Raw genomic sequence first — 27260 nt, forward strand, 5'->3', positions numbered from 1 at the left:
CTGAAGTCATCATCTTCCCCTAAATACCTAGGGTATCTTGGCACATACTTATCCAAGATTGAAATCTGGGATTCAGGTTCTTCCATCTAAACTTATATCACACTTAACCAATAAATAAGTCCTTGATAATATTACCTCACAATATTTCTAGAATACAGCCTGTATATCCCCATATATATCTTCTCAGTCCCCGACTTCTCATCTAGGAGATATTAAAGCACTTTAATACCTCTCCTTAAAACCCCCTCCAGGGCTGTGGTCCATTGCTTTTGCTGCCTACATTTTTTCTGACTACAACAGTTAATGTATAAGCTCTGAGAGAACAGAGACAATATTTTCTTCAATTCTTAGTTGCTGGGACCCAAATATGTATTTCTTTGATGAACTAAATTAAGTGGTTGAGAAAACCATTTAGCAAATTACAACAGGTGATGGTCTAGGGGAAATGCCAGAGACAGGAATAGTTCTAAATTCTCCCAAAGTAAGTGAAGACTTCAAGAAGGAAAGGAAGATTGCTGATGAACACATCATGCTAAGTGCCCTGAAAACCTAAGGGAAAAAAAGACGTACACCGTTTACATTCCTTACTTAATCACAGCTATTACAGCTTATGAAAGAAACAAGTTAGAATAATTCAGGATTCTAAAAACAAAGAAATCTATAATCATATCTTTTCCTAACATGATTCCTTTTCTTTTCTTTTACCTGAAAATTGACTATAGAATATCTCTAGAAAGATACATGTAAGTATCAAACAGGAGCCAGATATAGGAGGGAGAGTGGGAAATTTACAGTCCCTGTACATCCTTTTGAATGGATCCTTATATCTTTTGAATTTTGTACCACAGAATATATACTCCCCCAATTCCTAAAATTACTTTAAAGAGATCACGCTAAAAGGCCTTACCTCCTCCACAGTACAATGAGGACGCCTCAGACCCTTGCCACCCTCTTCAGAAATCATCTCTGTTACAACCTGCTCCTGAGACTTCCACGTTAAAGAACTCTCTGGATTGCCTTTGCTGTGGCGACGGCCACCTGGTCTTCTAGTATAACCTTCTGAGCTCAAAGTAAAACTGAGAAAAATAAGAAAAGAAAAAACAGTTACTCCCAAATTGCTTAAATTGCTGGAGTTTAAGCTCCAGGCCATCCTGTGATTAAGCTGTCTCAGGTTAAGCTTGCTCCTGACAACTACCATTCACAAAAATCAAATCTCTGGAGCAGAGGGCACCACAGAATCTGTGATGGAATGCCTATTAAATTTAAATGTCTACTAAAATTAAAATGAGCCACCAGGGCTGCCACAAGAAAGCCTTTGCCTTCTTCCTCATGCCCAGTTTTCCAACTCCAAATCTGGCTTCAGCTCCCTATTACGCTACATACCCTCCTCTGGTACTGCACTTTTCCTTTAGCCATTTGGCACCACTGCAATTAAGTATTAGTGTGATTGTTTAATGTCTGCAACCCAGACTAAACTCCATGAAGACAGAGATTTCATCCTTTCACCACTGTATCCTGATACATGAGCTAAGTCAAAAGGCACTCCATCAGTGTCTGCTGAATAGCAAACCAACGAACAATAAATTAATAAATGCTAAAGAATCAGAAGCCATGAAACCCCCACCTAGTCACTGTTGCTGGGGGACAGACCCTGCCTCTCCTGACATTACCAATAATGAAACAAACTGACATCATATTACTCCTGATATGGTATTTAACAAAGGACACAACAGGGACCTCCTTGGCAGTCCAATGGTTAAGACACCAAGCTCCCACTGCAGGGGGCGAGGGCGGGATCCCTGGTTGGGGAACTAAGATCCCACACGCTTGACGGCAGGGCCAAAAAAAAAGAAAGGACACTATATCACATAGGCAGTATCTTTACCAAAAAAATTTTCATGATCTTAAACAAATTATGAGAAAATGTCAGACAAGATTAAGAGAGATTCTATAAAAGCAATGCTTTGTACTCTTTAAAAATATTCATGCTATTACAAAGAGAGGCTGTGGGGTTGCTCTAGATTAAAGGAGATCAAAGAGACATGAAAATTAAATATAATACATGATCCTGCCCTGAATTGTGGGCCAGAAAAAATAATCTCTGTAATAGAGAAATTTAAATAACATTATATAATAGTATTACATCAATGTTAAATTTTCTGATTTTGGTAATCTGGGATTATATAAGTGAATGTCCTCATTCTTAGAAATAAAACAGTCAAGTACTTATGATTAAAGGGGTATAAGTCTAAGATGTACTCTCAAATGAATCAGGAAAAAAGTATTATGTACATATAACACAGAATGATAAAGCAAACGGGCAGAATGGTAACAACTGGTGGGTGGGTCTAGGTCAAATCTATTCACCTACAGAGTTTCAGAATACATGAAGCTAAAACTAACATAACTGAATAGGAGAAATAGTCAAGTCCACAATTATAGCACAAAACATCAACACACTATATTCATCAATCATTAAAAAAGTAGACAGAAAATCAGTAAGACCTATAGACATTATCAGCAAAGTAACTGATATTTATAGAACACTCCACCAACAGTAGCACAATACACATTCTTCTCAATGCACACTGAATAACACCCAAACTAACATACTCTAGTACATAAACAAATGTTAACAAATTTATTTTTATTTTTCATATTTTGGCTACACTGTACGGCATGCAGGATCTTAGTTTCCCAACCAGGGATTGAACCCATGCCGCCTGCAGTGGAAGCACAGAGTCTTAATCACTGGACTGCCAGGGAAATCCCAAATGTTAAAACATTTAAGAGAACTGACATCATACTAAGTATATTCTCTGACCATATGAAATTAAACTAGAAATCAATAACAGAAAAATATCTGGAAAGGCCCAAACATGTGGAAATTAAACAATTCTATATTTCTAAACAATCACAGGTTAAAGAGGAAGAGTTCGAATGAAGAGTAAGATGAGGAGTATATGCACACCTGCTGTTTTGTAGAATTAACTTTAACTTCAGCTTAACCAGTTTTCTTGTAATTACATTCATATTATTGATCTTTGCAGGAATACTACAGTAGGTGATGATGTCTTGCTCAGTGCAATGTATCTGGAGGCCAAGACGTCAGTGTGCCCACAGTAGGTGATTTAAACTTTGTTGTTTTGGTTGTGGTGTCAGGCAGGTTTCTCCATCAAACTTTTACTTACTACCTCCAGCTTAACTGATGATCCCTGTTATTAAATCAGTTATTACTGTGATAGTTACAAGATGGTGATTTTCTAATTCCATCATTCCTTCTAAACTTATTAGTTGGCATCCAGCTTAAAGGTCTTTTCCTCTCACATTATGCATTTATTTATTAACACATCTATATTCCTGTCGAATAAAGATGAAATGAATAAAATTTGATGCTTAACTGTCCCTAGATTTTGAAGCCTCCTTTAATTGCTGGCACAAGATGTTCCATGATCATTTTTTATTATCTCTCCTAACCCTATAATCAGCCATTTATCCAAGTTCAGGGAGCCTTACTTTTTAAAGTTAGTGTCTCATTTTCAAACATAAGTGGATAGCCAAGGATTATCAGGTATTTGAATAAGAAAGGTAAGACCAAAATAAACCAAAGTGGGAGGAGGAATTCAAAGGAAGCAGGCAAAACAAGGAGAAGTAATTTTAAAATAATTAATAGCTTAGACAGATAAAAGTTACTGCAGCTCTGTAGTAAGAATTCAATGCTTGGAGAAAGAAAAAGTCATGGGGAGTAGGGAGGGGGAGGATGCTTACAAATTAAAAACTATGAAGCCAAAAATATATACATGCATATATGTATATGAACATACCATATGTATATAAATATATATTTTTAATAAAAGATTTTTTTTAAGGGCAAGGATAACAACAAAAGAGAATATATAGAAAAATTATATTAGATCAATCCATGAGGTCCAATATCCAAGCAACAGAAATTCTAGAAAGTGAGAACACAGGAGAAGAAAATTACTAATAGAATAATAATAGTTCATTGCACACATGATTTCTGCACTGTCCTGGATGCTTATTATTCTTCAAAAAAAAGTTTGTGAGTGACAATTCTTTTTTAAAAGGTTTTCAAGGGAATTCCCTGGCAGTCCAGTGATTAAGATGCCATGTTTTCACTGTCAAGGGCCCAGGTTTGATCCCTGGTTGGGGAACTAAGATCCCACAAGCTGCACAGCATGCCCACAAATAAAAATAATTAAAAAAAAAAGTTTTTCAAAATTATATAGGCATATGATACAGTAGAAAAAGTAACCCATACTTGAGTACAAGTCTCTCATCAGCTATATGATTATTTGGCAAGTTACTAACCACAAAGTACTTATTTACTAAGATTACACAATAGAATAAAAGTGAAAATGCCCAGCAAGAATGAGCACTTAAAAATTACCAAGTTTCCATTTACAGAAGGGCAGAATTAACACTTACCCAAAGGAAGGCAGGACTCTGCGTGGCTGATCTCGAGTTACTGTCACTCTGATCTTTGGATAATCACTTATTCCATTAGGAGATTTATTACCTATTTTTAAAAACCATTTGTAATTGTAAAAGAAAAACACAAAGAAACTTGTGAACAGTATGCATTAGAAAAGAAAATCCGTGAACAGTCTATACTGTAGAACTAAATATTTTATTTTTTTCAAATTCTGTCATTATCTAGAACAAATTTTGTAAAAGTTAAAGGAAAAGCAATAGTGTTTAATCTGTCTTTGCTCTCAGGTAGGCAGTAGTAATTCATAGGAAAGCTTTACTAGTTTTGCTTGCTGGGGCTAACAAGAGGCATGAGGAATTCAATGATTATAAATTCTTTGTAATCTAGTTAAATTGAATAAATTTTTAAAATTGTTTCTTCTTCTCTAGAAAACAGAAGTATTTTTAAATGAAAATCTGCTATGTTACTACATTTACCGGAAGTTTCCAATACCTGTGCGATGGTCACTATACTTCAGCCACATTTTCTGCTGGAGCTACTACCGGGCCTTGGAGTGCAAAGAGATTAAAGCTGAAGTTGTTTAAGTCAGTAGCCGCAAAACTTAAAACTGACCTGCATTCATTTGTGTGTAAAGCCTGACTTCAATCAATGTTCAATCCTGTGGGGTTTTTTGTATGTGTTAGTCGCTCAGTCATGTCTTACCCTTTGTGACCCCATGGACTGTAGCCCGCCGGGCTTTGCTGTCCATGGGGAGTCACCAGGCAAGAACACTGGAGTGAGTTGCCATGCCCTCCTCCAGGGGATCTTCCCAACCCAGGGATCCAACCCAGGTGTCCCGCATTGCAGGTGGGGTTGTTGGGATTCTTTAAGTAATATTAAATAAACAAAGAAAAAATTTGGAATTCCCAAAAAACATCTCCAAGCGTTTCAGATTAGAGACTGTGGATTTCTTTACACAAGAAATCTGCTCTAGGAATACCTGTGCTTCTCTCAATAGGCTCTGCATACCCACAGAAACATAGTGCTAGTACTTCAGACACAACGTAAATCTGGTATCTCCTCTATATGTCAATTTTCTGAACACAATTTCTGAACACCATCTGAACACAATTTCTCTAAAAGCTTTTTCCCTCTTTCTCTCAAACTCTACAAGCCTGTCTGTGTACCACAGATCACAGTCATCTTCAGGACTCTATCTTCTTCCTATTTTTTCCTGTCAGAGCATTTTGTATCATATATAAAATAATTACAATTCAATTTGGGGGTCTCAGGATGATACGGAGATTCCTAATCCACAAAACTATGAGAACTGGGAACCTTAGGTTACTCCCCAATCAGATGATGTCCCTCAAAGGCAGGGTTTTATTATTTTGCTATTTTATTGTTATTTGTTTTGTTACTTTGCTATTAAAGTTTTACTATTGTTATTTTGTTACTAAAGGTTTTATTATTTTGTTATTCCTGATAATTTAGCAGAGTGCCTAACATAAAGTAAGCACTCAGGTAACATTGTTTTTTTTCTTTTTTCTTTTTAATGAATAAGCCCTGATCTAAGTCACATTAAAGACACTGATAAAGCAAATAGGAATCATAACAGTAAATCCAAAGACAATACTAAAGGAAAGCTATTGGCTTTTTAGAATGGTAGAGACTATATCTATGCTCTCATCCAAAGCCAAATCAGTGTTTTCCTTTCATATTCCCAAAACTCAGAGAAAAGAAGTGGAAGAAGGTAGAGGAAACAGAAATATTTTTGACCACCTCACCCAGTTTCAGCATGTTGTTCCAGGATCCAGAACCGGTCAGTTCAGAAGATGAGGAGTTTGAAAATACCTTGAAATCAAAAAGAATCACCTCTGTAATAACTCTTAGAATTTAAATAAGTTTTAATATGAAAAAAAAAATCATTCTGTTGGTAATGATTTAGTTACCTTACAGAAGAAATTCCATCAATTAGACCAAAGGTTTAATTTGTGAAGACTCACAAAATGACATAAAAAGTAACAATTGAAGATTCTTCACACATACTCAGATGAAAAAGCAGATGTAGAGTTGACCCTTGGTCAACAGAGTCTGAACTGCATGGATACAATTAAATGCGGATTTTTTCAATAGTAAACACTACAGTATTACACAATTACCAGTTGGGAATCCATGGATGCGAGACTTCAGACACAGCAGAACCATGGATCAGGAAGGCCAACTACTGAGTTTTTGACTATGTGGAGAGGTGGGGCCCATAACCCATGCATTCTTCAGGGGTCAACTCTATTAGTAATTAGGCTCTTTATAAACATTTTTTAGATCTATAATCTCTTAACCTTTAATTATTTCATTACTATATCAAGGCTAATTAAGACATGAACATTTCAGAAAGAAGTCGTTCTACACATTAATTCATAAAAAGAGAATATTTCTAAAATTTAACTTTAATGATTAAGTACAAAAATCAGTAGCTCCAATGAAACCTTTATCCTCACTGACCTCTCCTGAAGGGACCACATTCCGTGTTCCATTACAAGCAGAAGTTACCATGGGTTTTGTGGTCAGCTGGAATGGAAATCCAAACAAGCTGGCAGCATTGTACAGACTGTTTTTCACTTGATGAATAAAGCAATCTGGAAAGTGTAATATAGATTACATATACATGTAAATATAGTGTAATTAAGCTTCAAACAAAAGAAAAATTGTATCTAAGAAAAGGCCTCTCTCAATTTTTATTAGCAGTCCTGTCTTCAACCACTGAGAGAAAAAAGTACCTGTAAAAATAATTTTTCTCATATCTGAATATCTGCAATTCCAGCATTGTGATTTCGGGGTTTTTTAGTAAAGTATCTGGGAGGCTACAAAAGCATGAAATCATCACCTAGCAAATTACATACCAATTCATACACACAATGAAGGCCTGAAATGACAACTTTCAAGCAATGCCTTCCCCAGAATATATACTGTAAAATAAATCTTTCCTAGAGAAATAAGGGCATAAGTTAGACAAGGTGGAGCATAAAGCTACTAGGTATAGCAGAATTCTACAGGAAGCATTACCATTAACTCACTGATTTGTCCTTACTTTTCAGGCAAGTACCAGTACAGCTGACCTAAATAACAACTTACCTCGTGCTTGTTCTATCTTGGCTACATTCAGGATGGAAGTTACTGAAGTATAAGATATGTGGTTCCTAGACAACCATGATGGAAACAAGGCTAGCCTATACTGGAGAAGATGTGATGAAAGATCTCAGGCTCATCCCTCCTTGTCACCAAAAATAAAGATTACAAACTAAGTTAAGTAAATAAATAAGGGGGAGGGGTAGAGTTCAATGCTTTCCCCACTTCCTCCTTTTAGCTCACTACCCCTTTCTCACTTCCTACACTGCTGATTCGTTTTCTACAATTCCTTTTCTATTTCCTAATTAGCGGTATTTAACGGTATTCTAAAGCACTAGCTTGAGTGCTTTAGAACCACATTCTGCTTCACAGAAAAATAGCCTGAAACAGTGGCTTTTAAACATCAAGCACTCCAGAACATACAAGATATAAAATACTTTCCAGAAAGATTAAGTGAATAATTTAAACAACAAGAAAGGTGTGCTAAATGGGTAAAGCAGAATCCAATTTTAAGTAATTTGTCACTACAGAATAGTTAGAAGTACCAAAATTTGCAAATGTCTTGTTTCTCATTTTAGGAATAGGAAAGAATTTCAGGTTAACCCTCTAATGATGTTGAGGGATTACACTCTCCTGAGCTGTAAGTGGGAGAAAAAGGACTTCAGGAATTGGTACTTATCATCCAAACTGCCATCCAGACCTCAGAGGGCAGGAGGTACTCTTAACATAAATAGTGGGCACAAAATGTACTGTAATATTTTCCTACATATTTTGTCAAAATCTGAATGTACTCCAAAATTATGTCAAAAGATTTCATAGATTAAAAAAAAGAGAGCAAGGTTAGAAGGTCCACTTCATCTTAAAATGAAGATGAGACCCTCTTATTTCGCTGAAACTACACTACATAGACCTCTTCAAATCCCTTTCATCTGTAAGATCATGAGTCTGCAATTCTAAGCTCCTCCTCATTTTCATCCTTCCTTTTCTTCTCTCCAAAGCAACCAATAGATTCATACTGTCTGATATAGTAGCCAGTATCCATAAGTGGTTACCTAAGTTTAAATTCAATTAAAATTGAGTTCAGTTCCTCAGTTTCGTAGCCCCACTTGAGGTGCTTAATAGCCATCAATGCAGAGAGTGGCCAGGACTGCTAGAGACCTTTACAAGCTCTGCCAGTAAGTATTGTCTCTGCTACCCACTGCTTCCCCCTTGGGAAGTTCCCTTCTACAGTTTCTAGTCAGAAAATCTTTATATTTTGTGGAAATCAAGGAGGGAGGGAACTTTAACATAGAAGTCCAAATAGATAACTGCCAAAATTATTGCAGGAACCTTCTCTATTATCACTATCAAATCTTTAACCATATACAGTTGTTTATTTACATTTTTCTATAAAATTGACTCTTTTTTGGCTAAACAAATAAAATTGATTCTTTTTGGGGGGGGCTAAACAAATGTATTTATAAAAGGTTACTTTATATTGCTACCATTAATGTAAAGAAACCTCACTTGCCTTATGATGAAATGAAAACACAATATTAAGTTCTAGCTGGGCCTGTTAAAAAAGGGACAATTGGGTGGCGCCAATGGTAAAGAACTCGCCTGCCAATGCAGGAGACCCTTGAGGGGAAGATCCCCTGGAGGAAGTCTTGGCAACCCACTCCAGTATTCTTGCCTGGAAAATCTCCTGGACAGAAAAGCCTGGTGGGCTACAGTCCATAGGGTCAAAAACAGTCAGATATGACTGAAGCAACTTGGCATGCACACAACATGTATTACCCAAGTTTTAAATACACAATAGCATTAAATTAACATGTTTTCTGCTTAAAATAATCAGAAATTAAAATAACTGAAAAAGATGCAACATTTTTATTAATATGAATAGTTTATAACATAATTCAGATGTTACTTAATGCTATGAATGCTGGATCTCCTAAAATCATTTCGTGAATTATTAGCTATCCTATGTTTGGGGAATATTGTCCTAATGAATTCAGTATAAATTCCTGTCAAAGTCCCTCTGTATTTTGAACTCTCTCTTTTGTCAACTTTTCCCCTAAGTTTTATTTGCTATTTCCTGAATTGCACAACTTTCCCATACTGTTCCCTCTGCCTAGAATGCTTTTCCTTCCTATTGTTCTCTGTTGATATCCCATCTTCCCTTCAAGACTCATCTCACATATTAGCTCCTTCATCAAATATTTATTGAGACTCTTAACCAGAAGAAAATTGGACAGTATTTTGTTACTACCTTTCTTGTATCATTTATCATATCCTCATGGACATTAGTATTATTTATAATACTTGTCTTAAAACCCCCCACTATATAATCAGACACCCCCTACAATTTTAAGGTACATAAAATAGAGACCCTGTCATACTCATTTTCCTATTTCCTGTGGAACCTAACACATTGCTTAACAGTAAAACAGGCTCAATAAGCACTCATTGGATTTAAATGAAATCTTAACACAAACAGGGCCACTCTTTACCTCATCTGGAGGTAGATTCAATTAACACACATTTTTGAGAAAGAAGAAAATATTACTACAGTAGTCCTCTGTGCCTTTTCCCTCTAATCTACATCTTTCACCAAATGATGTCTAGTCCTTCAGATATAGAGAAGGAAACAATTTGAGGCAACAGCTTAAACTAATTCACTCAGCTATCTGAGGACCTTTACTTTATAGGAAGATTACAAATTTTGAAGTGCACTTTCAACACAGACTCATTTATCTGGAAAAATACTTAAGTCTCTGGTAATGCTGGTTACCTCCAGAGAGGATAACTGAGTAGAAGAGGGAGAGGAAAGAGACTTACATTTCACTGTATGTACTTTTTATCTTTTGAATTTGTCCACACATATATTTTTCTTATTTAAAAAACTAACTTTTAAAATTAGTATTTAATACCTAATCTTGGTCTTTTGGCTGGTATTTCATCAGTGTCCACTGTAGAAAACAGAGTGCTGAAAAAAAGAGAAAAGAGAGATATATATGCATATATTCATATCCACACACATGCATTTCTATAAGTAAGCTTACTATTCATATAATACACCATCTTCCATTCACTTTGTCACGAGATCCAACTGATGTTTACGATATAGTAGGCCTCTAGCATTTGAGGATGTAACACTATGGTTCAACTACATGAGAGAGATCCAAAACTCCCTATTATAACAACTTGTAGTCTGGCTAAAATACAATCATGAAACTGATCAGAAATCACTTACCTAGTAAAGGAATATAGGTAAAAGCTTAGGACTATGTTATTTTTTTTCTTTACAGAAATGATTTAAGAATAATTTCCTTTTGAAAGATGACACTCCCCCCCCAAGAGAAAGTAATTTTCTACTACACATAGAAGTAGGAAACACAAGATGACAAGATGCCTTAAAAGATAGTTCTCAGCCAAAAAAAGGTGTTATATTTAACTACATTTTTATCATGGAAACTATATTACTAGTGATAACAAAGAATTTGGAAATCCAGGAAAATTTTTGGGCCTATGCTTCAAGAAAGTTAAAAGTTCATGGTATGATCATCTTTCTAAAGATGGACTTAAAAATGGTTTACATTTAAAAGTTATTTTAGATTAAGGATGTGTGGTAAAGAACAGGATTTTGATCTACAAGCCACTGTTTTCCTGACCAGTAGAGGTTCGCAGTAAAAATATTAAAGGACCCGGGAGAGGAAATGAACATTTCTCTACTCAATAAATAAGTAGCAACTGCCTATCCACATCAGCCTCTGCACAAGGCCCTTGGGACAAAATACATAAACACTACCCTTACATACCCTAAGCACCATTTTAGGCACTTTACAACTTGTTCTCAAATAATCCTTGTATCAACCCTACAGAAAGGTAGAAAGAATATGTTGAAACCTTGCCCTCTCTGGAACACATGATGGAATTTTTAGTCCACAACTAATTCATCGATGATCTTCATTCTTAGACTCACAGAGTAAATAATCACCTTGTTCTCTCAAGCTCCAAGAAACCACCCTCTAACGATCTTGAGGCTTAATAAATGAAGTTAACAGTTGATCATTAAAAGTTGGGGGGGTTATGTATAGAATTGGTATTTTATTCTCTAGATTAATTCTTTTTTTTTTTTTAATACTGGAGTGGGTTGCCATTTCCTTCTCCAGGGGATCTTCCCCACCCAGGGATCGAACCCAGGTCTCCTGCACTGCAGGCAGAAGCTTTAACCTCTCTGCCACCAGGGAAGGGAAGCCCCTCTAGATTAATTCTTAAAGAAGGTGGTAGACACTATGAAACTGGACAAACCAACAGGCAAATACTAAGAACAACTTTTAGTTTCCCCCAAATTTTAACTTTACTTTCAGAGTATAGATTAGGGATCTTTTTTTTGAAGAAATGAAGTACCTATCTTTTTCTCATACCCTAATGCTAAAGCACAGGATCACTCTCCCTCCCTCCCCAGCAAAACACACACACACATGCAAAGTCTGACAGCTGCCTTCCAAACAAGACAGCTACTGTGTCTTGGTGCTAAGAGAACAGTTAAGTGTAGTCAAAACGGCTTTGCGCAAACTATGAAGTTCACTTCCCTTAACTGCACTTACCGCGCACAGATGACACTTGGGAGTGTGTTTTGTAAACAATGAGCCACACAAACACAGTATTCCTTCAACTTAAAGTTTTCAAGCTAAGAGCAGCAAAATATGATAAAAACCTCATTTGTTGATAGAAGCCAGCTTGGACTCTGACAAGAAAGATATTCACCATCACCGACCACTGGCCCCTTCCATCATCAGGAGTCGCATCTGCACAGCGCCGAGGAGCAACTACGTCACCGGGACACCCGCGACCCGCACCTCTAACGCCTCGGTCCAGCTACCTGTTTCTGCCGAGCGGGGCCTGCCTGGCTGGATCACCGCTACGCCAGCCGAACCCGGGGTGGGGGAGGGGGAGAGCCAGGCCGTGGCTCGGGCCCCTCTCCTCTCACCTGTTCGAGCGCCGCCTCTTCAGGAGGGCCCTGGCAGGGGGCACCGGCCGGTCACAGAAACGGAAAATGGTGCCGAGAATCCTAACCAGCCATTTGTACATACCAGGCCCAAGCAGCAGCGGCGGCCGACACACCCCGAGACGCAAACCCCAGAGCTGTCGCCGCCGCTGCCGCCTTCGCTGCCTCGGCCACCGCCGCCACAGCTCAGTCGCCGACTTGTGACGCGATCCTAGGGCCCACAGATACAACGTCCCCAGGGCTACAGGCGGCCCCCGCGGGCCCCCGCTCCTGACGTCACCTCCTCCCGCCCGACCGGAAAGCATCTTAGCCCTCAATCTGCGCAGGCGCAGTCTAGATCTCCACCTCCCTAGCCTAGCAACCTGTAAGCCTGGTCCTGGCCCAATCGCTCCCGAGATCAAAAGGGCTGTGGGCGGGGTTTTCTCTTGGTCGGAGCCAGTCCTGAGGCTGCCCGCGGGACAAGGCCCACAGGTCGCACGTGAGGGCTCTCCAAGAGAAAGCGAGCGCTTCCAGGCCTGGAAACCCAAGGGGTTTATCAGTAAATGTTTAAGTGCACGTTAATTAACAAATGTTTACCCTACTGAAAGTGAAAGTCGTTCAGTCGTGTCCGACTCTTTGTGACCCCATGGACTATACAGTCCACGGAATTCTCTAGGCCAGAATACTGGAGTGGCTAGCCTTTCCCCTTCTAATTTACCCTATCCTTTGTTTTGCACATAGTTTATGCCTGGTATTTTACACGCAGTCACCTTCATTTCTCCCAGCAACGGCAGGCGATGCGGAGCCTTGTGCCCATTTCTATTTTTTACTTTTTGTGCCTATTTTTTAATAAGGAAATCGAGGCATACAGCGATCAAGTAATTACCTAAAGTCAAAGAGGTAGCTAGTGGCATAGCGGAATTTGAACCGCGATCTGTGTACCAGCGCCAGTCCCTCGCCCTTGAGGTCTACTGGGAGAGATATGATTACAAATTACAATACAAGATAATTGGGTGTAAGTAAACTACACTTCAATTAATTTTTAAAAAGATAATTGACTGCTGTGATAAAGGTGGGTACAAAGTGCAGTAGGAACCAGAGAAAGGAAAACAGTTGGCTATGGAAGTGAAGGACAGAACTCAAGGAAGGCTTCACAGAAACTTAAGGATGAAAAGTTACCTGCGGCCTACTAGTCACCCCAGAGCTGGCAGGGAGTGCTAACTACTCTCCCTCTCTTTTTTAGAGGTCCTAGTTCTGGTTAATTATCTACAACAGAAAAAGACCCATCCTTTTTAATGGAAAAGCAAGTCCCCTCCCCCAACACTCCTGAGAATCCTCAAAAAGTTTTTATGCCCTACAAAAATCCGTCTCTGTATGCACCTGATCCTTAATCTGATCCTCAATTCAGTTAAGGTCAGACTTCAGACTTGCTTGAACTTCAACATAGGCACTCCTCAGTACAGCATCCTCCTTTGCTCAATAAACACTGTTCCTGGATTCTGCTGCAAGCCACCTGCTGAGTCCCAGAACCACCAGCTACCCTCCAGTGGCTACCATCACACTGGTCTGGGGAGATGGAGGCAGTTTCTAGAGGCTAGAAGCAAATTCTAAGTGTGAACATGGGCTCCTCCTTCAGTGCCCTAAAATATATCTAACACCTGGCTGTTACAGATAATGTGGGAATAAAAGAATTGCAAAGCTGAAAAGATTTAGAAATGGCTATTACAAGGTACAGTGTCTAGGGACTTCCCATCCAGAGATTAAGACTCTGCTTCCAGTGCAGGGGGCACAGATTTCATACCTAGTCAGAGAACTAAGATCCTGCATGCCCCATGGTGCAGTAAAAAAAAAAAAAAAAAAAAAAGTGCAGCATCTAAAGCCTGTTGTCTCCCAAAATTTCATCTCTTCGCTCTTCTCAGCAATTTTTACATGTAACCAACAGAAGATAATTGCCCTTCTAACATTACCCCAACTCAAGTTAACTCAAAAGTAGATTACCATCGGCATTATTCTACAGGTCAGTTCAGCTGTGTCCCAACTGTACATTCCACTAAAGAAGTTGGTCTTTGCTATTGCCAAACCAAGAAGACCCCTCAAGTCCAGGGAAGGAATTCTCCAACACAAAAGAGCGGTCTTCATTAAAACACAAGTCAGAAAATTTCGAGCTGCTTAAGAAGAGCAGCTTCTCCCAGGTTCTGGCCAAGATTAGAGAAACATTGGCATCAAGTCTCAGAGCAGTGTAGTACAACACCACAACACAATTTTTTTTTCCTTTTCCTGCCTCTTTCCCTGCACCCTCACAAACCCAATTCTGAAATGTCAGTCACCCACCAAAAACAGTGGGAAGGCTGTGGAATTACAAACTTTAGTCAGAATCTCAGGACCTCATCAGCAAATAGTAACTCTGCCAGCCCTTCCCCACACCGACAGCCCCTTGTGTCCTACTTCTCTACCCACTCTCGGAAATGGGGAAAAGGGACTGAGCCTTACAGTCGCTTCCGCCTGGGTCTTCTCTGCCGGTTGGTGCCTCCGATGACCTGTTGTCCACAGTAGACATCTGGACCACTGCCCATCCACTGACCAAGGAGGGGGGTTATTCTTAACCCAAAGTCCACCACTGCCGCAGCCATTTCCAGACCCAGGAACTCTTCACCGGAGGCCCAGAGGAGGAGCCCAAAATCACATGCAGCAACGAAGATACTGACATTTCTGTCCTTGGTTTGGATAATATGCACCCCTGGACCGTCAGAGGAGCTCAACCGCATTGCTTAAGGTTTCGTAAGGTTTCCTAACTGGTTACCCTAGTTTTCTAAAAAGACCTCTTCCTCTAGCGGAGATCCTCTCCTTCAAGTCTTTCCATGGCCCCTCCCCCATCTTCTTCAAACCCTACCTCCCCTCCTAGAACAATGAAGACCCAGCCCTCTAATCCATTCTTTAGGCTTGCAAATTTTTCTCTGTGCCAGCCTTCTCTGAGTGTTAAAAGATTTCTTCAACTTTGTTTCTGCTGACTCCTGTTGGAACAGAGGTCTGGCCCATATAATGGACATGGATAGGAGCCCAAAGATGAGATATTGTTAGTTTGGGCCTGATGTGCCTCAAGTCTACCATAATTCACCACCCTGAAAATTAATTTCCTTCTGCAGACCAACTCCTCTGGTACTCAAGGAAAACGTGCCCTTCTGATTCTGTGACTTTGCATGTGTGCTCAGTCACTCTATCATGTCCAACTCTTTGCAACTCCATGGACTGTAGCCCACCAAGCTCCTCTGTCAACAGGATTTCCCAAGCAAGAAAACTGAAGTGGGTTGCCACTTCCTCCTCCAGGGGATCTTCCCAACCCAGGGATAGAACCTGCATCTCTTGTGTCTCCTGCATTGGCAGGTGGATTCTTTACCCCTGTGCCACCTGGGAAGCCCAGTGTGACTTTGATCTTATTCAACTCATCTAATAACTTTGGCCTTATTATGCTGAAAGCAAGTACAGCTTTTGTGTCCTAGATTTTGTCACAAAATTTGCTCACATTAACTGCAAATGGCTCAGCCTGCCTCATGTAGGGAAATAGTATCAGGCCCTACCTACGCCTACTTCCCCAACTGTGAAATAGAGATCTGTCTCTCAGATCTGAAACCAAGTAGGGCCCTGTGGATCTCCCAGGGATAGAGGCCTTTCTATCTTCCCTTTCTTGTAGGAAGCCATTTCTCCAGCCATTATGACCTTCCCTGAATTCCAAAGGGCAGATTAGAACAGTTGCTAATCAAGGGAGGGGCAGCCAAGAAATCACCTGAGGCAAGACTAAAGGGACCAGAGAAGATCTTCAAGATTAGGAAACCAACCACCTGAGATTAAGGGAGTGCAGAGCCCTGTTCACACCCTAATCTTGTCAGGTGGTTTAGTCTTGAAGTCTTGTAGCCCCAAGAACTATAGTCTGCCAGGCTCCTCTGTCAATAGGATTTCCCAGGCAAGAATACTGGAGTGGGTAGCCATTTCCCTCTTCAGGGGATCTTCCAGATCCAGGGATCAAACCCTCATCTCCTGTATCTCCTGCACTATAGGCAGATTCTTGGCTGCTGAGCCACCAGGGAAGCCTGTATTAGCTGTATTGGCTGTATTAGGTCTTAGTTGCAGCACGCGGGATCTTGACATCATGCATCATTGTCATGTGGGATCTCTAATTGTGGCAGTTGAGCTCCAGAGTGAGCAGGCTTAGTTGCTTCAAGTCATGTGGGATCTTAGTTCCCCAATCAGGGACTGAACCCATGTCTCCTGCATTGCCAGGCAGATTCTTAACCACTGGACCACCAGGGAAGTCTCGAGACCCCACCTTTGACCCACTGTTATAAAAAGCCTCATTAAGTTCTCTGGGGTTGAAATGTAGTTTTTCGAGTCAGAAACCTGGGGTATCTCCCTTTGCCTGCAAAGTAATAAAGCTATCCTTTTCTCCTTTTTCTTCTTTCCTGGTGGCTCAGATGGTAAAGAATCTGCCTGCAGTGCAGGAGACCCAGGTTCAATCCCTGGGTCGGGAAGATCCCTGGAGGAGGAAATGGCAACCCACTCCAGTATTCTTGCCTGGAGGAGTCCATGGACAGAGGAGTCTGACCGGCTACAGTTGAGGGGGTTGCAAAGATTCGGACACGACTGAGCAACTGTAACTTTCTACTTCACCCAAAACTCTGTCTTCCAAGATTTGATTCAGCATCGGTGTACACAGAGGCCAAGTTTTCAGTAAGAGATCTGTGGGCGCATTAAATGTGTTTATGTATATAAAGAGGCTACTTCAATGCCCAGCATAGCTAAGTGCTTACTAATAATAATCTCTTCCCTCTTTTTTTCTTTCTCATAATAAGTCATTTAATTTGCCAGTTCTGCACCCTACATTTCCTACACATCTGCCCCTTCCCCTCTCCAAATGTTACCAAGGCTGTTAGCCTTCAGGTATAATCCTCCCCCTTCGTTGAGAGAACTAAGCTGCAGGGAAGTGTTATCTTACAGGAAGCCACCAGAAAAAAAAACAAGAGCCCACCAAAATCTGTTAGAACCAACTAGGTCCAAGATGGTAGAAAGCCTCCAGTAGACCCTCCTTATATGTTCATGGTAATATATTTGTGTGATAAATAACACATCTGACAGTTGACAGTTGCTGTGGCAACAGCCAAGCAAGCCCACTGAAGGACTGAAATCCAGTGTTATAAAAAGATTGTTGTCTTCACAAGCATATCACATCCCTGTTCTCAGATGTGTCATAAATATTCCTCCCTCTCTCTTTTTTTATTCTGGCCATGCTTGCAGGACCTTAGATCCCCCCTCCTAAGACTCCAAGGGGGGAGTCTTAACCACAGGACCACCAGCGAAATCCTCCTCCTTCTCTTTACTCAGTTCCCTCCTTTTACCTCAACGCTCCTATATATATGGTATATCAGGTAGATTGAGAAGCTGAGTCTCAAGCTAAGTTCCTGTTTCTCATTCTCTGGCCATTGATTACAGTGTGTGCTGTTTCAGTCTCAGCATCAGTTTTGTTATTAGTCATGCGAATCCAAACAGAAAAAGAACCCTCCTCAGTAAGGCAAGCGACTTTGGCTGGGCCAGAGCCCAAGTTGAGGTCTATAGGACCAATTTGGGAATGTTACCAAATTGCAAGTCCATGTGCCCGACGCACAGTAAGGCCAATCAATACTAAAACATTAGCATTTCGGACAGAGAAAGGTTTATTACAGGTTCATACAGGAGATGGGAGGCTCATGCCCTCCCATCTGAAAGTTACTAAAAGCTTTCAGCAAGCCCCTTTAAAAGCAGAAGCTAAGGGAGGCGTGTGGTTAGTTGTTGCAAACTTCTTGGTGTCAGATCCTTTGCTCTTGGGGTTGGGTCATGGTCAGGTAACGATGTTCCTGCAAATCTCTAACTGTTATTCTGTGTCCTGACAGGAAAGGGCAAAGGCCCAAGGCCCAACTTTCCCCCTCCAAGGTCCCAGTCCTGGTTAAGAGGAGGCAGCTCCTTCAGGGGCAGGTTCCCACACTCTGTTCAGCTGTTATCCCTGAGGGAGCCAGGCATCCAACCCAGCCGTCCCTCAGTCTCTTCAGGCCACCCAAATGGGAGAGGCCAGGTCTCACGGACTGCAACTGAGGCAGTCGGCCATTGCTACTAGGTCACAGAGACAGGGATGAGGGAGAGGTTCACCACTCCTCGAGGCGTAGGCCAAGGCTAGAGGAGGGCCTTAGTGAGGGCCCCAAAGGTCCCCAGTCTGTTCCCTGGGCCCTCCAGTTCATCCACTGGCCCAAGGCTGGGTGAGCTGGAGGGCATCCAAGATAAGGCCTGAATCTGCCTCTTACCTCACTCTCCACCTGATGACCACCACACCACTGACCCCTGCCTGAATCACTTCCTTAATGGTCCCTCATTGACACTTACTTGTCGACAGGGCCCACTGCAGCACCGACCAATAGCTGAGCAGGACAACTAACGGTCACTCACTGACAGTTGGTTGCTTGTGGACAGGGCCCACTGTGGCGCTGAGCGAGACCTGTTGCCTAGTAACAGGGTGCAAAGTAATGAGGCCAGCAATGGCTGCCTGCTAAGGGCTGTGCTCATCTCACTCTGTTACAAGAACATAAACCCATCAAAATCACTGTCCTTTAGGGCCTGAGCATTTCTCACATGAGTGCCATAGCTGCCTCCACTTCTACCCTGGTCCTCTTCTGTTTTCAGGTTTCTCTTTGTCTTTTTGTTGTCCTTCTGTTACCTGTTGTTAAGGTAAATTTATGTTGTTGTTGTTCTTATTTATTAATGAAAATAAATTTATAACTCATGTTTCTAGTTTTCTGTTACTGAGCAACTATGGTTGAGCTGATTTTCACCAAATTTGGGAGGTTTGTCTGGAGTAAGCCTGATTTGAAATATGTGGCAACCCTAAAATTTACTTTGGATGGCCCTAGGGAGAATCTCAAAAAGAGAGACAAGTATTTCTGAAAGCAGCTGAAACTGAGGTGCAGACAGATGAGGAGGAAAAGCCTGGCAAGAAATACCCTCCCAATTTAGACAGTGTGAGCCCCTCAACGTGTTCACGATGGTTCCAAATGGTTACCCACGTCAACAGTCACAAGGATAGATCTTCCAAATTCCAGGGGTGGACTTTTCCATTGAGATGTTTCTTGCACAGACAACTTTATGTGCATACTCCAGGGAATAATTGTCTAATGAAGGTGCAGTATTCTCAAGATCAATGCTTGGGAAGCCAGCTGAATAAAAATAAAAACATAATGTATGGCAGAAATCAACACAATATTGTAAAGCAATTATCCTTTAATTAAAAATAAATAAATAAAAACAGAAACCTGACTCTAATAACAGTATTTTAAAAGAACAGTTTGGGACTTCCCTAGTGGTCCAGTGGTTAATAATCCACCTTGCAATGCAGGGGAGAAAGTGATAGTTGCTCAATCATGTCCAACTCTTTGCAACCCCATGAAAGCCTGCCAGGCTCCTCTGTCCATGGAATTCTCCAGGCAAGAATACTGGAGTGGGTTGCTCTTTCCTCCTCCAGGGATCTTCCTGACCCAGGGATTGAACCCAGGTCTCTTGCACTGCAGGCAGATTTCTTCACCATCTAAGCGACCAGGGAAGCAATGCAGGGCACACAGGTTCGATCCCTGGTTAGGGGACTAAGATGCTACATGCTGTGAAGCAACCAAGCCTGAGAGTAACAACTAGAAAGTCCCTGCACCTCCTCAACAGAAGGTCCTGTACGACACAACAAAGATCACCTGTGCTGCAATCAACACAGCCAAATAAAATTTTTTTTAAATTTTTAAATAAAATAAAACAACAGTTAAGGTCCAAGTACATCTACAAAACATGGTACCAATGGACTTGAAATACTGAACATTCCTCTGAAAAAGAATTTTTTTTCATGAACTTTACCGAGTAAAAAGCATTTTGCCTATATCTTACCATTGTGTGTACAGGTCTTGCTTGAGCAATCTCTCCTTGAAATGTTCAGAGCAGCATTCCAAAAATAAGCAGTTACTGAAATGACTGAGCTGAACTTGCACTGCTTTTGTTCGACACATTGTTTGCAAGCGAGTCATGATTTCTAAAGCAAAGAGCTCAATTCCATGAAAAATACTTCTTAGGCCAGAAAAGTAGTATGTAGATATTTTCCTTCTTGTTTTATAACAAACTACAAAAAAAATTCATATAATAATGTTACACAAATATATTAATATTTATATAATTTATCACATTATTATATATGATCATACAAAATATTATTTATTATATTTGTATTATTGTTACCGAGTCCAAGCCTGCTCTTCTTCCTGCATGGTAGGCCAATAAATCCCAGAGATGAGACGTTGAGGCAAGGGATACGACTTTACTTGGGAAAGCTGGCTGAGCAAGAAAATGGCAGGCTAATACCTCAAAATAACCATCTTGTCGGGGGTCTAGATTAAAGGTTCTTTTATAGATCTGAGACGTGGGGAGGTGAGGAAACCAAGTAAAAATGCCGTCAGTCGTATCTGACTGTTTGCAATCCCATGGACAGTAGCCTTCTCTGTCCATAGAATTCTCCTGGCAAAAATACTAGAGTGGCTTGCTATACTGCTGTACCCTCCTCCAGGGGATCTTCTTGACCCAGGAATGGAACCCAGGTCTCCTGCATTGCAGGAAGATATTTTAGCATCTGAGCCATAAGGGAAGTCCTAAGCCTCTGTCAGGAGGTATCTTAATTTCTTCCTTCCTGCCATCTACAGTTGGACAGGGTTCTAAACAAAGACATTTTAACAGTCCGATAGAGGGGCAGGGTTCTCTAAGGCAGGCCATCAGGTATAATAATAATAACAAAATCACTCAGGATGGGGAACACATGTACACCATGGCTGATTCATGTCAATGTATGGCAAAACCAACTACAACATTGTAAAGTAATTAGCCTCCAATTAAAATTAATTAATTAATTAATTTAAAAAAACAAAAACAAAATCAACAAAAGCAAGTCTAAGAAACAGTTCCAACATGGAGTCGGAATTGGTTTTTGCCTGTAACATTATTATATAATAGTAGTATATTAGCATATAAATAGTTGAACAAGGAAAAAACCTAGGTTTCCACTGTTTTGGAGACAAAATTCCAATATTCTAAGCATGATATAAAGCTCTTCACAACCTGTCTTCAAATTCCCTCATCGTTTCCTATCTCCAAATTACTTTATTGTTACTTTATATACACCAGACATTCAATCCACACTTCTTTATGCCTCCAGGTTTATTCCCTCTGCCTGGAATGACTTGCCTCCTCCTTCTTCACCTGTGAACTACTACCTAGTCTTTGAAATTCAGCTCAGAGGACACTTCCTGTGTGAGGCTTAGCAGTAGCAGTGGTGGTGCTGCTGCTGCTGGTAGTGATGTCTCTCCTTGAGGGAAGAAGCCATCTCCTATTTTCCCCTTATTATTATTTTTAAAAATGTATGTATTTTTGGTTGTGCTGGGTCTTCGTGGCTGTGCAGGGGCCAGTCTCTAGTTGTGGTGTTCATGCTTCTCATTGGGATGATCTCTCTTGTTGCTTCACAGGAGCTCTAGAGCATGGACTCAGTAGTTGAGACACTGGGGCTAAGTCGCCCTTAGTTGCATGTGGAATCTTTCCAGACCAGGGATTGACCCCGTGTCCCCTGCATTGGCAGGGGGATTCTTAACCACTGGACCACCAGAGAAATCCCTTTGTAATGTTATTATTATTTTTTAATGGAAGCTCAAGAAATGTTCAACCATTGAAGGAATGAAGAAATGAAAAAATACAGGGATTTGGAGAAAGTTACCTTGATCTCTGAGGCTTCCAGGTGGCTCAGTGGTAAAGAACCCACCTGCCAAAGTGGGAAATGCAAGAGACACGGATTTGATCCCTGAGTTGGGAAGATCCCCTGGAGTGGGGCACGGCAACCTACTCCAGTATTCTTGCCTGGAAAATCCCAAGGACAGAGGAGTCTGGCGGGCTACAGTTCATGGGGCTACTGTAGAGTCAAAAGAGTTGGACACAACTGAAGCAACCCAGCACACACCCATGCCCACACCATGATCTCCTTATAGAATGAAAATGAAAGTGAAAGTTGCTCAGTCGTGTCTGACTCTTTGCGACCCCATGGGCTATACAAGTGTATGGAATTCTCCAGGCCAGAATACTGGAGTGGGTAGCCCATCCCTTCTCCAGGGGATCTTCCCGACCCAGAAATCGAACTGGGGTCTTCTGCATTGCAGGCAGATTGTTTACCAACTGAGCTATTGGGGAAGCCCTTATAGAATGAAAATGAATCAAAGAAATAGATATATCTTACCAAACCTGGACCTGAAGTGAGAGATTGCTGGGCCACTGATGCAGATGAAAAGACAAAAGGGCATTACAGTGAGTCATATATCAACTTGGAGCCCTAGACCAGAGTGGGAGGGTACATAGGTCAACTTTTTGAATGCTGAAGCCAATGAGAGTCATAAAACCACCTCCCTTCAGTCCCATTACATTTCCATACCTGTTTTTCCTGTCCAGAAGCTTGCTTGCCTCTTTCTACTCTGTTCTCTATAGCAGGTGACTTCTAGATTAAAAAAAAAAAAAAAAAGCCAGTACGTAATACTAAACTGGAAATGAGGAAAATTCTGATGTTCTTGAGTTGTCATTTATCAGCATCATAGTATTAAGAAAATTGGCCATTATTCATTTTTATGATGAGTAGCTGATGAGAAATGAAGCAATGGTTTTCCTTAGAATACCTTTGACTAAATAGTACCATTCAAATGGTTAGGAGTTGGCAGATCATTTGGAATTTTTAAAACCCTTTTATTTTGGAAATAATTATTTTGGAAATAATTATCTGTTCATAGGAAGCTGCAAAATAGTACAGGGATGTTCCTTGTACACTCATCCAGTTCCCCACAATCATAGCATCTTACATGTCACGCCATCGAAACCAGAAAATTGTTTTTGGTACGGTCCATAGAGTTCACTTAGATTTTTTTTTTTTTTTGGCTGCACAGTACAGCATGTGGGATCTTAGTTTCCTGACCAGGGATCCAACCCTTGCTCCCAGCAGTGGAAGACCAGAGCCCTAACCACTGGACCACCAGGGAAGTCCTGGATTTTACCATTTTTATATGCATTCATTTGTGCGTTGCGTGTGTTGGGGGACAAGTGATTCTAAGCAATCTTATCACAAGTTAGATTCCTATAATCACTACCACAATCAAGAGAAGGAAGTAATCCACCTCTCAAAGGTATTTTCTATTCTGCCTTTCCTCACTCCTCTCCCCATCCTTTGGAAATGTTTTCTTTTCTTTTTTGCCTTATATTTGATATTTCTCACTAACCTCTACAAAAGGAGATGTGTTCTCCCATTGATTCTTGTGATATGTTGAATACTGGAAGTAGGAGCACACAGCTAGGAAGTGAGGGGACCTTTTGTGCCCCTAGCAGGAAAATCATTAATAGTAACACAAAGAGGCCTCCCAAGACACAAACTTCTTATTCCTATAATTGGCAAGTTTCCAGGAAAATGTACATTGGCTCTGACTAGATAAACACTTGGCATGGTACCAAAACTGATAGGAATTCAACAAATATTTATCAGGCAAATACACTGAGCCAACAGGGGCAATGCATTCCATAAAACATTCCTAACAGAATGTGAAACAATTCCCCATTTGTTCTGGAAAGCAGTTGCTTTCAGGTTAGTAAAGCTGATTGCAAATGGAAAGTAACAACAACAACAAATTAGCACCACTTATTTGGTTTTCCTATTTATGATTTTTATTTATATCTTTAAGTAGAAGACAAAAGCAGACTTAAGTGATGGCTAAAATTATTCACCTGAAACATCACTGCTAAAATATCCTCATCATTCCTGCACTCCCACAGGACTTTTCCACATGGTCCTTCTCAGTACTGTACGGCGAGGGGAGGGAAAGGTGCAGAGGATAAGTAATAACAACAGTTACCAAGTGGTGAGTGCACTTACCTTGGTAGGAGCCATGGTGTTAAGAATTTTATTTACAGTATCTCATTTAATCCATAAAACAACCTGGTGAGATGTGCAGTTTTATCATCTTCATTCTACAGTCGAGAAAATGAAGAGTTAACCCTGCTTTGGTTAAGGCCAGTCAACTAGTGAATAGAAGACATAGGACTTGAACCCAGATCAGTGGACCACTGGTAGGGAGTCTTGGCATTCATTAGGTCTGAGATGTGACACAGAAAAACATGTGACACACAATCCCGAGTGATTCTGATGTACTGATTCCTTGGAGAGCATTGCTAGAATTTACTTCCTGCAAGGAATGGGGTACTTGGAGAACTGATATACTTACATGAGCAATGCTGTCACTTCATAAACAATGTTAAATGACTAGTGGATTTTGCCTATGCTTTGGATGAAAATGTATTCTTAAGTAGTTCCTGCATTTGTTCATTTAGTTTTCAGCTCTTTGGACCACCATCACAAGCCAGAGAAAGTGTTGCAAGTTCTTCCACTAGAAGAATTAAATTACCCTGTAGCCATGGAGCACAAATTTAGTTACTCCCTATTTTGAGGTGCATGGATTCTGGCCTAGTTCTCTATTTAAAAGCTTTTTCATCTATTTTTTTCTTGAAGAAGGAAAGAAAGGAAGAGGAGAAGAACAGAAAAAAATGGGAGAGATGGGGGAGGGGAAAAGGAAGCGGGAGGGGAGGAGGAGGGGAGGGACAAGAGGGAGGAGGAAGAAGAACTAAGAGAGAGATAGGAACTCTGGATGGCAAAACAATAAAAATAAAGATATATAGAAACATTTTAAGGTTTCTTTTAACCTGAAACATATTTTTACAAATATAGGTACATGATCGGACTTATTAATAAAATTGTTCTTAATAAAATCTAGGGCTTCCCTGGTGGCTAAGGGGTAAAAAATCTGCAAAGCAGCAAAGCAGGGTTTGATCCCTGTGTCTGGAAGATCCCTTGAAGAAGAAAATGACAACCCACTCCAGTATTCTTGCCTGGGAAATCCCATGGACAGAGGAACCTGGCATGCTACAGTCCATGGGGTCCCGGAAGAGTTGGGCACAACTTGGAGACTAAACAACAACAACAAAAATAAAAATCTAAAGACTATCCTCTGAGAAATGAGTGTGTAAATAAACATAAGAGGTAATTTGGTATACACAGGCCTAACAGAAGACCCACCAGATTTCTTTCATTCACAAAAACAAAAGGGGAAAATATCTCAGATCACACCTGATTTCAACACACCAAGCCAAATGACTAATAAACCGCCCACAAGGAATGAAAGTATTTTGAACTAGTCATTCTGCAAATACGTATTATAATTTCCACATCTGCATAAAATTGTGCAAGCAGAAATACACCTGACCTTTTATTGAAAGGAGGAGGAGTCACATATCCCGAAAGGGTTGGGACCTGCCTGCAGTCCCTGGGGAACTTCCTGTTGTCACGGCATGGGGTTAGTTATCTAAGCTCTGAGTGTAGAGGCTAAGACTCTGGGAAGAAAATCCTTCTTCTTGTGAATGTGACACACATGGGCTCCACTTTCCATATGCTGAGATTATACTTCCTCCTCAGTTTGATGTGCTTGGTGAGATCAGGTAAGTCATTTATTGAATAGTTTTCTTAATTATTAAAAAAAAATTACTATTACTGTCATTTTATCATCCTAGTTCCTTCACTAGACTTTCCAAGTGTCATACAGTTATTTATTTTTAGGAAAGAAGATATGGATTAACCTTTTTCTATTTCTGAAAAGACTTTCTTTTTCCTCAGTAGTGAGAGAAACTATTATTCCTTTCAATTAGCCTGTTCTTCTGTTGTACAAAAATGAAATATGCTGAAAAATCTAGAGTAGTGTGGCTTTCTTTCATAGTTAATTTTTCTGTGCTTTTCTACTATGAATTAAGATCATTTATTTTCTGGAGTTTAAAAATTTTAAATATCTATTAATATTTAATATCTTTATTTATTTAATATTTAATATCTTTAATATCTATTACAGACAGTGTAGGTTTTTATAGCTTTCATGCTTCAAATGTTTATTTAAATCATTTTCATTAAACAAACCCATGATTTTATACTTGTAAAATCTCTTGGAATGGTGTCTGGCATATTGATAACTTAAAATTTTTGTACTTACAGGCATACATACATACATACATACATACAAAATTACTAATCATAATGAAGAAATAAAAACACAGTAATGTTTGCAACAAAGTAACAAAAATTAAGTGAAAAAAATTTTTTAAAAAGCGCTCAGCACTTCTCAGCTTTTTAGAAGTCCAGTACTTTTTCACATAGTTCAAGTAATGAAGGTTGGTATAATTTTTCTGATGAGAAGTATGATATACATTAGGACCCATAAAAATGTTCATGTCCTTTGAACTAGTAAAACCATCGCTGAGAATTTGTTCTAAACAAATATCTTGTAAAAGAAAAAAAAGAATCTTTTATACAAAGATGATTCTAGGTCATCTGTAATCTTGAAACTAGATACAATAGAAATGTTTCTACATACGGGAATGGATAAAGTACAGTGTAACAATTTTTAAAAATATGTAGCCTTCAAAATAATTCTGAGGCTATGCAGAAATGTGCAAGCATGTTTATAACATGTCATATTATTTAAAAAGTCAAAGAAAGCAGAACTCAAATTTGTAGGTAAACTAAGATTACAACTATGCCAAAATCACATATGTATGCCTATAAATAGTTTCAAT

General features: G+C 40.0%; 2 protein-coding genes and 1 long non-coding RNA gene across 6 annotated transcripts in view; 1 reads left to right on the forward strand and 2 right to left on the reverse strand.

The window, feature by feature from the left end:
* Positions 1-12870, reverse strand: part of SENP2 (SUMO specific peptidase 2) — a 33321-nt gene extending 20451 nt beyond the window's left edge. For 2 of the 3 annotated variants that reach the window (XM_043473499.1, XM_043473498.1), the window contains exons 1-6: positions 12534-12767; positions 10471-10526; positions 6938-7071; positions 6220-6286; positions 4450-4540; positions 908-1076 (exon numbers count right to left, since the gene is read on the reverse strand). In XM_043473499.1, the coding sequence (XP_043329434.1) occupies positions 908-1076; positions 4450-4540; positions 6220-6286; positions 6938-7071; positions 10471-10526; positions 12534-12634 (618 nt within the window). In that variant the 5' untranslated portion in view covers positions 12635-12767. Of the gene's footprint in view, positions 1-907; positions 1077-4449; positions 4541-6219; positions 6287-6937; positions 7072-10470; positions 10527-12533 lie in introns of all 3 variants that reach the window. The other variant, XM_043473497.1, reaches the window with a different exon arrangement.
* A 5465-nt stretch (positions 12871-18335) lies between these two features.
* LOC122444837 lies at positions 18336-24619 on the reverse strand. Of its 2 annotated transcripts, XR_006270361.1 has the most exons (4): positions 24520-24619; positions 23041-23103; positions 20472-20700; positions 18336-19759 (listed from the first exon to the last, which is right to left on the reverse strand). It is a non-coding gene; the product is annotated as an uncharacterized LOC122444837 (long non-coding RNA). The 2 variants fall into 2 exon arrangements; XR_006270362.1 differs by lacking the exons at positions 23041-23103; positions 24520-24619 and adding an exon at positions 22849-22921.
* A 1352-nt stretch (positions 24620-25971) lies between these two features.
* Positions 25972-27260, forward strand: part of LIPH (lipase H) — a 48392-nt gene continuing 47103 nt past the window's right edge. Inside the window, exon 1 of the mRNA XM_043473501.1 lies at positions 25972-26135. Coding sequence (XP_043329436.1) covers positions 26069-26135 — 67 coding nt within the window. The 5' untranslated portion in view covers positions 25972-26068. The remainder of the gene's footprint in view (positions 26136-27260) is intronic.

This window comes from Cervus canadensis, chromosome 7 (genome assembly GCF_019320065.1).
Source record: "Cervus canadensis isolate Bull #8, Minnesota chromosome 7, ASM1932006v1, whole genome shotgun sequence".
Classification (NCBI taxonomy): domain Eukaryota; kingdom Metazoa; phylum Chordata; class Mammalia; order Artiodactyla; family Cervidae; genus Cervus; species Cervus canadensis.